Source organism: Trifolium pratense, linkage group LG5 (assembly GCF_020283565.1).
Source record: "Trifolium pratense cultivar HEN17-A07 linkage group LG5, ARS_RC_1.1, whole genome shotgun sequence".
In the NCBI taxonomy this organism is placed as follows: Eukaryota; Viridiplantae; Streptophyta; class Magnoliopsida; order Fabales; family Fabaceae; genus Trifolium; species Trifolium pratense.
Genome location: NC_060063.1, coordinates 1816056 through 1829333, shown reverse-complemented (window position 1 = coordinate 1829333; position 13278 = coordinate 1816056). Strand labels below are relative to the sequence as shown.

General features: G+C 33.6%; 1 protein-coding gene across 1 annotated transcript; it reads right to left on the bottom strand.

Annotated features, from left to right (window-relative positions):
* Positions 1-1401: 1401 nt before the first annotated feature.
* On the bottom strand, positions 1402-12925 carry LOC123884131. Its single transcript, XM_045933143.1, has 9 exons — positions 12402-12925; positions 11279-11754; positions 10367-10566; positions 10084-10251; positions 4636-4950; positions 3650-3799; positions 3398-3547; positions 3097-3303; positions 1402-2937 (listed from the first exon to the last, which is right to left on the bottom strand). The coding sequence occupies exons 1-9, from the start codon at positions 12757-12759 to the stop codon at positions 1902-1904; spliced, it is 3060 nt and encodes a 1019-aa protein (XP_045789099.1). The 5' UTR covers positions 12760-12925; the 3' UTR covers positions 1402-1901.
* Between the last annotated feature and the right edge of the window lie 353 nt (positions 12926-13278).

Here is a 13278-nt window from a genome sequence, read left to right as displayed (position 1 = left end):
ATTCATGTTAGTCCAATGACGATGTTTCGTGTCTTTGGCATAATGACGATGAGGGATTGATCAGTAAAATAATTCTGACACCCAAAAACTTGGTACCACATGCATAATAAATTGCATACATATTGAAAATAAGTAATATGGTATGTGATTGGTGAATTTCTTAAATAATGATGTCTCGTACATGTAAAGTATAAATGTGTGATTGTTGTTTATGATTATGTGAAGTAATTAATTATGCTCACTATTATTTCCTTTGATTATTGTGTTTACTTGAAATTATAAACTCACCCAGTTTTGTGTTATGTGTCTGGACTCTTGGGAGTTCAAATCCGTAGGTTGAGATGTAGCTGGTTTGTGTTTGGGAGATGGCCTTTGGAGCCCTCATGTTTATCTAGGTTTATTTTATTTATGATATTGTATTTAAGGGTCATCGAGTTGGGAGTGCACTCAAACTTAAATATTTGTATGAGACTTGATTTGTGGTTACGTATCTTTGGATTGCATGACATAACCTCATACATTTGAGATAAACATTTGAGATAATGTTTTCAACAGAACCAGTGATGGATGGTGCTTGCGTGATCATAGAAGAAACTTTGTGCTAGCTGGAACCAATTGGAAATTGGAGGGAAGGTCAGTGCTCAATAATTGAAGGGGAAGCTTTAACACTTCTTGAAGCGATGAAGGCCGTAGCACATAGAGTTATTGATTATTTGAGTCGGATTCGAAAAGTGTAGTTGACGCAATTCAGAATTTACGCGTTGGTTCTTCGGAATTTAGTTCTATTATTTGTAACATTCAAAATATTATGATGTCAAATCAAAACTTTGGGGTTAAGTTTGTTAAGCGACAAGCAAATATGGTTGCTCATACGCTTGCTAGGACGGCCATGTCTTGGTCTGATCGCAATATCTTTGAGATGTTACCTCATTGTATTACTACTTTATTGATCAATGAAATAATATGATTTTTTGTTTGTCAAAAAATAAATAAATTATTATTCCGCTGCAGTTATTTGTAATTAGATGATGTTTATGTCGTGTATGTTTATTGAATAATAATTGTGACGCCCTAGATGTTAACTTGTGTCCTTAAGGGCACATGATAAGGATATAAATGTGGAAAAAATTTATTGAACTTGTGGTGTATTCAATTCTCTAAACATTAAATTTTTTCTATTATTAAATGCTATATTTCTATTTTTATGTAGCTTAACATGTGCCCTTAGGGCACAAGTTAACATAACCCTTATTTAAATTAGGCATATTAGCATTGTATGTGGTCATCGAGAATAGGGTGTTACACAGTTCAACTGCAGTTATGTCCCGATTCAGATGATTTAAAGCAGTTGAATCATAATCTTAAAAGTCTTGATGTTTTGATGTTTTTGATTTGATTATATTTGTGAGTGCAAAATTTCTTCATATATATATATATGCCTAAAGTTTGATAGTGTAAACCAAAATCTAACTCACATTTCAAGCTTATAAAATTCTAGCAGTTGAATAGTATACATATATTGGGCTAGGCCGAAAATGTGTTTATACAGGCCAAAGCTCAACAAAATTCCATTGGCATGCTTTCGTATCTAATAACTCACTGTACCTTGAACTATGTCATCTTCTAATTCAGATTCCTGCAGTAGCAAAATGCTGCAGTTGCCACAGCCACGCACAACCCGGGCCATGACCCTTTTTTCTATCGCAGGCAATCTGGGTCAAATTCATGATCATGGCTATGTTGGTTTCGAAGTTACACACCTAGTTCCCCTTTATGACGATATGGCTTGGCCATTCCACAATTTCCCAGCACCAGATTTTAATCATCTGTATTGTATTTATACATACCTAGATGTTGGCAAACAGGTATAGCAGCCCACATGAATTGAATCATGAGCAACTTCATTTCCGAATATTGATCCGTCTTCGTTGTTTCTTTGTCTTGTTCTGCAGGAAGGAAATAAGCAGGTCATCGTTTTCTTCCAAATAGATGTTTGTGGGTTTAGCATCAGCCACACCACCATGCAGGACAGTCTCTTTTTCAACAACATTGACGATTGTGGGTTCACCTTCAGGCACACCACCATGCAAAACAGCATATTCTTCAGCCACATTGATGGTTGTGGGTTCAGCTTCAGCCACACCACCATGTAAAACAGTCTCGTCTTCAACAATTTTTGACATGGATGGTTCACTGCCATCAGAAATAATGATTGACTTGTTTCCATGGAGTAATGTAGATCCCTTTTTTAATTTGGAGGGAGAGCATGCACCGCTTCCTAGATTAGCTTGGCTCAATTTCTTTTTCTTTCTCACATAGAACTTAAGAGGCATATCTGGTTTTCGAGCTGCATTTGCAATTTCCAGTTTTCTCACTTGTCTGCTAGAATCAACCTCCGCTTGCATTAGCAAATCTTTAGTTCCATCAATATCACATGACAGAGACAATCTGTGTTGCTCACCACATGAGATTTGATTTTCAACCTGCTTAGATACAGTTTTTGTCTTAGAGGAAGACGAAGCCTGGCTTGCATTTTTGGTACATTTAGATAGTTTTTTCTTTGATTTGTTGTGCAAAAAGCATGCAAGTGTTATGCTGTCTCCATCTTGAGTTTCCGAACTGTTGATACAGGGCTTGACCTTGTCACAACATGATATAGCATTTTTGGTACATTTAGATAGTTTTTTCTTTGATATGTTGTGCAAAAAGCATGCTAGTGTTATGCTGTCTTCATCGGGACAAATTCGAGCCTTCTTCGAATGTCTTTTAGGCTTTTCTTTCTTGGGAACTATATTTTGTACAACCTCGGGATAGAATGATCTCTTCTTTGCATGTCTTTTAGGCCTCTCTTCCCTAAGACCTGCATCTTGTACTTCTTCAGTACAAAGTTGAGTCCTTTTTGTATGCTTTTTTGACTTCACTTTCTTGGGAACGCCACTGCATGTAATGAATGGGTAATGGAAACAATTAGCATATTCAATTTCAAAAACTAAATGGCTACCAGAATTTACTGGAAAAATAATTCTAATAAAGGTGGCATGATCATATATAAGTTGAATCAATGGGAAAAAGAAAGGCAGTTTAAGGAGAGGGTACCGCGTCTGTCTCTTCCGCTTTCTTTGGAGATTTTCAGCACCAACATCAGATGTTGAAACTACCATTTGTAATGGAATAAAGTCATTCAGTGTAAGGGCTGGACGTTCAGATTCTCGATCGACAAAGTTACTGGCAAGAAGAGACCTTCGCCGCTTTCTTGCTTCTTGAAGCAGAGGAACTTGTTCAGGACATATCACCTTCCATCTCCTGATCAACAAAACAAATATGTATAGGTATGACTAACATAACAAAACTAGAAGATTTTTATAACAGAATTTTCATTGAAGTAATAGACACATACTTTCGGCATTGGGAATCCGTGCGGGGAGGCACATCTTCAGCAACCTTAGACCAGCAATATCCATACTTGGTGATTGCAGCTTCTAATCTTAAATCCTCTTCCTCAGTCCACCCACCCCATTTCAAAGAAGGATCCAAGCTATTAACGTATCTGCAATAAGAATGCTCAAGAACTTCAACAAGAAGCCTAAACCATAAAAAGTATGTTGCTAAAATGTTTTTAATAATAGAATATTAGAATAGAATGCAATACCTGTCCCTACACTGAGATTGGATCCGGCCAGGAACATATTTGGCTATTTGATTCCATTTCCGGCCAAACAGCATGACTGCTACTGTAAGGCGTTCATCCTCCTCGAGAGTAAAGCTCCCTTTCCTCACAGGAAAAATTGATTTTTTCCATCTGCATCGATTATAATTTGTTGCATTAGTAGACAAAATACAGCAACATATAAACAACTTCTCCAGTTCTCATGTTTCAGTTTTTCAGTTACCAGGCTTGGTTAATCATTAATTGTGTCATTTCAATATCAAGAATAAGCATATCATTCTCATTTTATTTTTACATTTAGCAACCTTGCAAGAGAAATATAGGAACGATTTAGGGGCTTAAGCCTATTCCAAATGAAGTTAAAGATGCATCGTGGTAAACAAGGCAGAACATAATGCACGGCCTCAGAAACTAACCTCGATGACGACACAATAATTTTCACATGACGCTACATAGCAGCTTAAGATTGGAAAAAACATAAAACGTCTTTGTCTAAAAGTTGCAACCAGATATTCCCAGTTAAAACCAGAATGTAAGTCAACATTTGATACAACAGGGTAGATTACTGTTTTGTGTTACTAAAAGAATAGCAAAAGCTTGAAGCTGAAGTTACAGCGGCATAATACTTCTTCTCTCAATCTTCCAATCTCTCAATCTTCCAATCATAATCATAAAACTATATAAACAAAGAAGTCAAACAGTTGAGGTTCAAACTATACTATAATCATAGTCACTTAGCAAGGCCACATGACTTTTACCTTGAGTAAATAGATTATTAAGCCACCAATATAGTTGTAAATGAAATACTTATGAATAGGCTTTAAACTATCAAATAATATGTTCATTGCTAATTTAAGTGATAAGCTACCATTGAAAATTGTTCTGATTTCGGATATTGTATTACTACCAAAATGCAAAAAATTCCAAACATATATATAGCACAAAATTATAACAAAGAGTGAACCTACCTATTCGAGCACTGGGTTCCCGTCCGCCGTTCTAAAACAGAAGCAACATTCTGCCAATTACTATCACCAAAATATGCAACAGCAGAACAAAGTTGGGCATCTTCTTCCTCAGTCCATTCACTATTTATCATCGAAGAATTTAAGCTCCTTTGGAATCGTGCCAAGCATTGAAATGGAATCCTGTTTGTGGCCAATGATACAGCAATATCAAACCAGTTCCTGATGCCCTTCTCTTGGACAATACTCAAAAGAGACCTATCCTCTTCAAAAGTCCATGGGCCATGGTTGATCAAAGGGTCTTCACAATTCAACCACCTATGGTTGCAAACATTAGAAGAATTAGTCAAATATTATTATGTATGAGAATCCATCCATTCATACATTAAGTTATTCTATGTTCTACATTAGATTCAAGAAAGGAGTGTCAGACCATCTGTAATGACAATCATCACAGACATGTTAAGCACCGCCATTTTTAAAATCATTTCATGTACAGTCCCACCTGCATGATCTATGTTGATTTTGAACTCTTATTGAAAACCAAAAAGGATGAACTGTCTGTGATTGTGATCGTCATAGATGTCTGCAATGCCCAGGAAGATATTCTTCATTGAAAGGCAGTAAACATGAAACAATAGTCAAATAACACTGATAATGAAGTGTCTGAAAACACATCAACCGTGCATAATAAGAGACAAATTGATCTTCCATGCCGAAATGATATGGAATTCATAGAACATTTATAATACCCAAACGTATACAGGTATGGAATATTCATATAAAATGTATCTGTTAGAATATTATAAATATCTATTATATTAATTTAAATTATCTTAGAGTATTTCTCGGGATCAAATTTTATATTATTTATTACTATCACGATTTGTACTTGATTTAGGGTTGAGTATATGAATCTCTATAAATAGGGATTAGTATTGAGTCTTTTGTATTAAGTAAGGTAGTTTCAAGTGATTAGCAATAATATTTTGTCTTATTATTTTCACTCTTCCTTCTATCTAATATACCACAACTTCAACATGGTATCAAGAGGCTATTTTGATTATCCTTGAACCGTTTCACCGCTATCTGTTTTAGAGTTCCCAAAAGTTGGGAATATGATGATGGACGGATATAGGCATGGCATATTGATGGCATTTAGGATACACGGAGTTAAATCTGTGCATCATACCCACAAGTAACAGTCGCCATTGATTTATGATTTAAATTGGTGCCATTAAATCTGTTTTAATGGCAGTGATTCTATAAGGGTAGCTTGTTGTGAGAAGTAGGAAATTTTATTTTTTGTTTTGCTAAAATAGTACATAACTCATTTGTTTGACTGGTAAAAGTACAGGACTTTACAGACTTTGGGTAGCACCACCGTAGAACTGTGTATATACTATAAGAAAGAGAGAGAACATAAATTATTTTTTGACATCCGAGTATAAAGTATTTTTATAAAATTCATTTTTTAAAAAAAAATTAAGGTATCATTAATTCTGCTTCCTCTCAACTTCACTAATGTCTTGTCGATATGTGGCAGATTTGCTCATATGAAGTCACATATAGTTTACTTCGGTAAACATCTGCAAATGTCATCTTTTCTGGAGTTGAATGACATAAAACATTATGGATCTCAGCATATGTGGAAGAACTTAGACTGATTGTTAAGATTGAAATTTTGGCTTGTTAACATTTTAGTGTCACCTGAAAGTTTTATATGCATCTTATTTAGTGTTTTATATGTATCGTTAGTGAGTATCTTAACTATCTTCATTTGTTGTACTGATCTCAAAATGCAAATGAACAATATCTCAACACACAATCCTTTTGATTGTATTGTTGTTATTTTAACATTCAAATAAATTAAAATTATTTTATAGTATTATTATATAATTAAAGTATATAAATTTTAAGTTATTTAAATGCACTCAAGTAATAGTTTTTGTAGGACATCAAACAATGATAACTTTTTCTCTCATGTGACGAGTAGAATTTTGTTTCTCATACCTACAAATTATGTATTGTTTATTTATTTAATGTTTGTTACTTTTTTACTGAATTTAGTATTTGTAATTGTTTCTTCTACTTTTATAATTGTTTCTAAAGTATTTTTTTTATGGAAACAAAATACGGAGTTTATGGTACATTGATAAATCGAAGTGTACCAGTACATTTTTTTCGAATTCAATAAATTAATGATCATTTTTTACAAATCAAAAAACTATTTGCGGACTATTGTAGTTTAGAGAAAATAATGTCATAAGAAAAACACAATTTGATTGTTTATAAGTATTATACTAATTTTTTACATTTTTTCCTAAACAAATAATCAATTTTCACTATTATGAGTAGTAAAAATTCAGAAAAAAAAAAAACAAAATTCTGTTTTGTTGACCGCTTTGGTAAATAATATTCAGTTATTATAATTTTCTAAATGATAGAAAAAAAATTATTTTAAAGAACACTCATTTAACTATTAATTTGGAGATCTAATGTACCGATACATTGAAAATTTCAATAAGATATTGTACTGTCGAAATTTTGAATGTATTGTAAAAATTCTCAATAAAATATGTTTCATTCCTAAAAATAAAATAGCTGTATAAAAAATATATAATTACAAACATACAGTATATTCAAAAAAGCAAAAAAAAAAATTAACAACTCAAAGTCATGTACTAGAAACAAAGTCCCCTAATTTCTCCATTAAAAGACCCTGTGTTTTTTTAGTGACACAAAAGAATCCCCTACTTCTTACTACATGTTACTTTTGTAGAATCATTGCCAATGAAATATTATAGTATATCATTTTGGTATGGTACACAAATTTAACCATTTGTGTATCCTAAATGCCACCTAGCATATTGGGGGCAGCTGCCCCTACTTGATTAATGTTTGTAACTTAAAGGACCCAAATATTAGAAAACTGTTCCTGGGACTGGACAAGAATTAATTTGGACAAGAATTTCAATTTTGTCCAGTCCTTTGGCCTTAGTTTGTCTTACATTTGTGACTAAAAGGACTAAAATGAAATTAAAAAAAGAACTTTGTGCGTTTGATCTGCTACCAAATAAGGGACGGGCAGGACAACTTCAACTGTACAATGTTATGATTTTAAAACTGTTCCTGGGACTGGACAAACTAAGGCCAAAGGACTGGACAAAATTGAAATTCTTGTCCCTTACTAAACTACCGAACAACTTTTTGTCCTCTACACAAGTTGTCTAAAATACCAAAATAACATTTTTTTTTTCCACCAAACATCGTACAAGACAAAATTTGTTCAATACATTAAACGTTTGTTCTGTGTTGTTTTGTCCAATACATACCTTTTGCAAATCAAATGGACCCTAACGTTTGCAAGAGATCAAAATAAAATGAAAAAAGCCCAAGAGGCCAAAGTGAAATTTTGAAAGGGATGAAAAAAATTAAATTTAAACTTATTTTTATGAACAATGTTTATAATATATAATTTTGCCCCCATTTTCAAAATTCCTAGATCAATCCCTGAATATGATAATAGTTTTTTTCTCTTTTCCAAGCAAGGTTCAAAATCTTAGTTCTTCATCTCTGAGTTCACACACCGTCAAGGCTAACCCTAGTTTATTTTTTTCAGTTTGGGTTTTTGGGTGTCCAAGTCTGGTCCCAAAACCCCAGTCGTCATAGTCACACACGTAGTTGTCCCATTAACTATCCAACGTACACAACCCTACGTGCCACGAAGACCTCACCATTAGATTCGTTAGAGACAGCCTTTCAAAAAAAAAAAAAAAAGATTCGTTGAAGACAGATTAGCCAGTCCCCAAAGTGTTGCCGTCAACTGCTCTTACACGCTTTCCGTTTCCGTCAGTTCGGCCGGCGCGTGAAGGCCATTTTCCACCCAACAAACCTCCGACGAGGTTGCCATTGATTCTGTTAGACTCGGCTTCCCTTTTTGGTTCTGTTGGGACCATTTCCAGTCCGTGAGTCCCGTGTTTAAAGTGTGTTTCGGAGGTTTCTTTGTTGTTTCATTTTCTGCAGTGTTTTAGTCTTTTGTCACTGTGATTGCATCCCAATGTTTGTTGCTTCAATATCAATATCTTAGCTTGAGGGGGAGTGTTAGAATATAATTAAATATTTTAAAATATCTTTTATATTATCATGATTTGTTCTTGATTTAGGGTTGAGTCTATGTATCCCTATAAATAGGGATTAGTATTGAGTCTTTTGTATTAAGGTTGTCTAGAGTGATTAGCAATAATTGTTTCTTATTATTTTCTCTCTTCCTACTATCTGATATACTGATAGTGCAACTTCAACAGTATAATCCTAAGCAGGACCATATGTCAATTCAATGTGAACCTTACTAACTCTTCAACTTTTATAAGTTTACAATTCTAGGTCATAAAAACTTGCATGTAAACTCTCTTTTTGTTATAATCTTACAAGTACAAGTTATAATAAAATTTGTAAGCTCTCAATTTTACTGTGAGTTTATGACTTTACAATTCTACATTCTTTTATTTTAAAATGTAAAATTCTAGTCAATATTGTAATGGAAAATGCTAACAAGTGCCCCCGAGGCACTCTTTAAGGATCTTAAATAATAGTAAGTATTGTTTTTATAGAAATGTGTAGAGTCAATGCATTGAAAATTGAAATGTTTAACTTTTTGAAAATGGAAACTTCTTGAAATTTGTGCATTCAATGCCTTAAAATTGTAGAAAGTTCTATTTCCAACATTAATTTACTCTTTAATTTCCTTTTTTGGTATGCTTAACAAGTGCCCCGGGGGCACTGTTTAGCATGACCCTTTCTTTAAAAGGAATCCTTAAAGAGTGTTCCAGGGGCACTCGTTAGCAAGACCCTAAAGTTTGACAAAAAGTTGTTGAGATCAAACTGGAATAAGTTCAATCAATTCGACTTGATGTGTTTACTTACTATACAATTTAAATATTATTATCATTATTTTGCTTAATAAGTTGAATTAAACTTGGTTAAACTTAAAGATGATATGCTCTTTGTTGATTTTAAAATTTAATTTTTCAATGTTTTATTATGGAGATAAAATGTTGAATTGTTGTTTTTCAATGATATTATATTATCTATATATGCTCATAGTTAGGTTATTTTAATATTAGGTAAATGACTACGAGTTTACAAGTCAAGTCTATGTATGGAGACTCCACCCAAACAAAAAGTAAATTGGCATACATGGTGACTAAATCACAGTACTATCTTAATATTTTCTTTCACCAACTTCAAACTCTATGTTAGCACCTCTCATCTATTATTATTAAACATATCAAATATCATTAGAAAATGTTCAAACCAAAGTATCTAAATAACACAGCAGACATAGTTCTCATAATCATAAGACAAGACATGATATGATGCATGAGCATGTCGCAATAACAAAAACATAAAGCACAAAGTACAAAGTTTCAACAATTAAGAAATACATACCTTGATTCACATTCAACACCAGTACGGCCAGCAACATACATAGAAGCCAATCGATCCCAATTAACTTTAGTTAAAAATTCTCTAATCCTCGCTGGTGTAATTTCAATACCTTTAACTGATTCAATTATACTATCCATGTCATTTCCATCTCCAGGTGAGCAACCTGAACTGTCAAGTAAATACATTAAGTAAAAAAATCAGCACTAAATAATGAAAATTAGTGCAATGACAAACGTCAAAATGGAAGATTTAGCAATATACAACAATATAAATTAGTTATTACCTCATTCTATCTACTGAAATTTGAAGCACTGTTTCTTGAAATTGTTGCTTAATTCCCTTCGAAAGATTTTCCCTTTCCTTATTTGACCATTTTTTCCGATCCAATGAATGCGGAAATCTTTCCAATACCATCTTATAGTTAGCAACATGAGAATTCTCATCTGGGCCATAACACATTGCAGATACTTTTTTATTATGGCTCTGCCAATAGAAGAAAAAAACAAATCAAGGATTACCAACCAATACATACAGTGGCGATACCTAGAATGTCACAAATGCTATGCCTATGATTAAGTTATCTCAGTCTATTCTAGTTCATTGGATTTTTATATTGAGCTAAGCCACTAGGAAATATTGTTGCAAGTTGCAACAGATTCTAAACCCTCAAGCCCCAACAAACAGGAACTCCGACACAATACCAAAATAAGCAAAAACTAAACTTCACAAATCTAATCAATGGCTATAAATAGAGAAGTAGAGAACCCTACATCTCCTCTCCCAATTGACGTATATCACCCAATTAAATCCAATGACTTTTATTTTTTTTGAATGGCAAATTGTTAGTTGTTAATTGTTAAGTTAGTTTTTCTCCTTGCCAGGACTTGAACCCTGGACCTCCAACTCCTTAACCCTTAGCTCAACCAATTTAGCTACCCATCCCACCCTAATCCAATGACTATGGGCATAATATAAGCATCTACTAAAACAGGCATTAACTATAGTTCTTGTAATTTACAAAAATTATATTTCAAACAAAGGAAAATATTGAACGTTATTCTTCAGTCATATTTCACGTCATAAATAAAAAAATATCTGAACATTGACCATGACATTGCAATTAATGAATATCAATCAATATGAATAACAGTCCGTACCAGAGTTCACAGAACCATAGTAGCATTATACAACTAACCTTTGACTTATTTGTTGCAACAGACTTCTTAGATGATATTAACTGAACACACGGATCCTTCTTCAATGATAAAGCACTCGCCGTTCTTTTACTGCATGAAACCTGGAAATCCTTAAGGACTTTAACTTTGTCCCTTAGCCTTTTGTTTTCCTCAATTTTTGCTTCAATATCAATCAACTTATTTCTAAGAAATTTTTGGAGAACTCTATTCTTCTTGAGGGCATCAACAAAAGCTTGAGCTGACGGAGGAAAGCTTGATCTTTTCTTCGGTAATTGAGAAGACAAGTGGACATCATTTTCACAACTCTCGTCAAAACCACATGGTTGAATCCGCAACTTGGAGTCATTATCAGGTAATACAGAATCAGGACACAATTCATCGGTATCTGAGTTGTCAGAGATGGAGGTCTTTGCAACATACCCCTCACCGATTAAACTCGAGGCCTGATTCTCCTCATCCCATGCTTCCCTTCCACCTTCAAGGGAACCAAATGTTGTCACAATGCCAAGTTTTTTATTTTATTAAAAACAGAAATACAAACAATATAAATGGGCACAAAAAATGACATCAAAGGGACTCTTGTACTCGTTCGATTATCCTTTCTTGTATGTGAGTCTTGCTATTCTTGTCAATCAGTGAGTGCATCAAAAACTATATATTCTCTAATTATTTTCCAAAAAGATAACTTTAGCTTAACTACACATTTGGTCCTTACTTTTCCATTAGGTTTCAATTTAGTCTTGTCCGTTAATTTTGTCACTAACACCGTTTGAACTATACACGTGTCTGTCCACATATGCAAATTGGCTGCCACATGTGACAAAACTGGCGGAAATGACTAACTAATTCAAATGGTAAAAACTTAAGGGACCAAATTGATACGTTTTAAACACAATGGACCAAATTGAAACCTAAAATAAAAATGTAACGACTAAATGTGTAGTTAAGCCGATAACTTTTTATACATACACAACTCAAATATACTTGCCAAAAACGCATGCATTAACAGAAAATCAAAAATCAAAACAATATTCAGCTCCAATCTTTTTTCCTTCATTACACATTAGCCCTAAGCAAAACAAAGGAAAATTCAACTTATGTAACGAATTGCAAATAACCTACCTCCATCATAAGCAGAAAACCGTTTGAAAATGGCCCGAACAGTTTCGAAGTCATCTTCATCATCGTCGGACGTAGCTGTAGTCGGCTGCGGAGGAGGAAGAGTGCCATTATTAGGCTGGTAAAGACTCTGAACTCTCTTGAGACATTCTAGGTCACTCTGTTCATCGGAGTCAGAGTCGGCGGTAACAGTGAAGGGGACAATAGCGTCTCCGGAGGCCAAAAGTGGATCTTCTTGAGATTGAGTTTCATCGTCGTTGAACATACAGGCTCGCGCGAGGGCAGCCATGTCTTCTTTGAGACCGTCGTCGTCATTATCGTCGTCGTTATCTTGTTCGTATTCATCGGTGCGTGGTTTCATTGGATTGAAGAAATTAGGGTTTTAGGTTTTGCAGAGAGAAAAGTGTTAGAAGCTGAATTTGAAGTTGTAGCGATGGTGGTGTGAAACAAGGGAGAGAGAGAGAGAGAGAGAGATGATTGATATTACGCCGTTTTGTTTTGCTTCTTCTGTGTTGTTTTTTTTTGTTGAATTGTGCCCTTTTTTTAAAAGGTTAAATTAGAAAAAATTATTTTTTATTCATATTACAGATATTATTATAAGAATTTCTACCACAAAAATGTAAAATTTTATAACAAAAGATAAATTAAATATTAATGTTTAAGCGCGAAAAAAATATAAATTTATATTTAATTCTTCCTTTTTAAAAAAAATTTAATTTTTGCAAGAGATATTCTATAATGTACTAAAAAAAAAAATGCACTAAATATGATAGTAAGAAAAATAATTCAAATTTTGAATGATGCAAATGAGTTGATTTAAAAAAAGGGATAAAAAAATGCATTGAAAAATATTTGACGGACCAAAACTTGTTGATATTTT

Coding starts and splice junctions, on each gene's coding strand:
- LOC123884131 (XM_045933143.1), bottom strand. CDS start 12,759: ATGAAACCACGCACCGATGAATACGAACAAGATAACGACGACGATAAT. Junction 3,304..3,397: donor ACGGATTCCCAATGCCGAAA/GTATGTGTCTAT, acceptor TTTGTTGATCAG/GAGATGGAAGGTGATATGTC. Junction 2,938..3,096: donor AAGCGGAAGAGACAGACGCG/GTACCCTCTCCT, acceptor CATTACATGCAG/TGGCGTTCCCAAGAAAGTGA.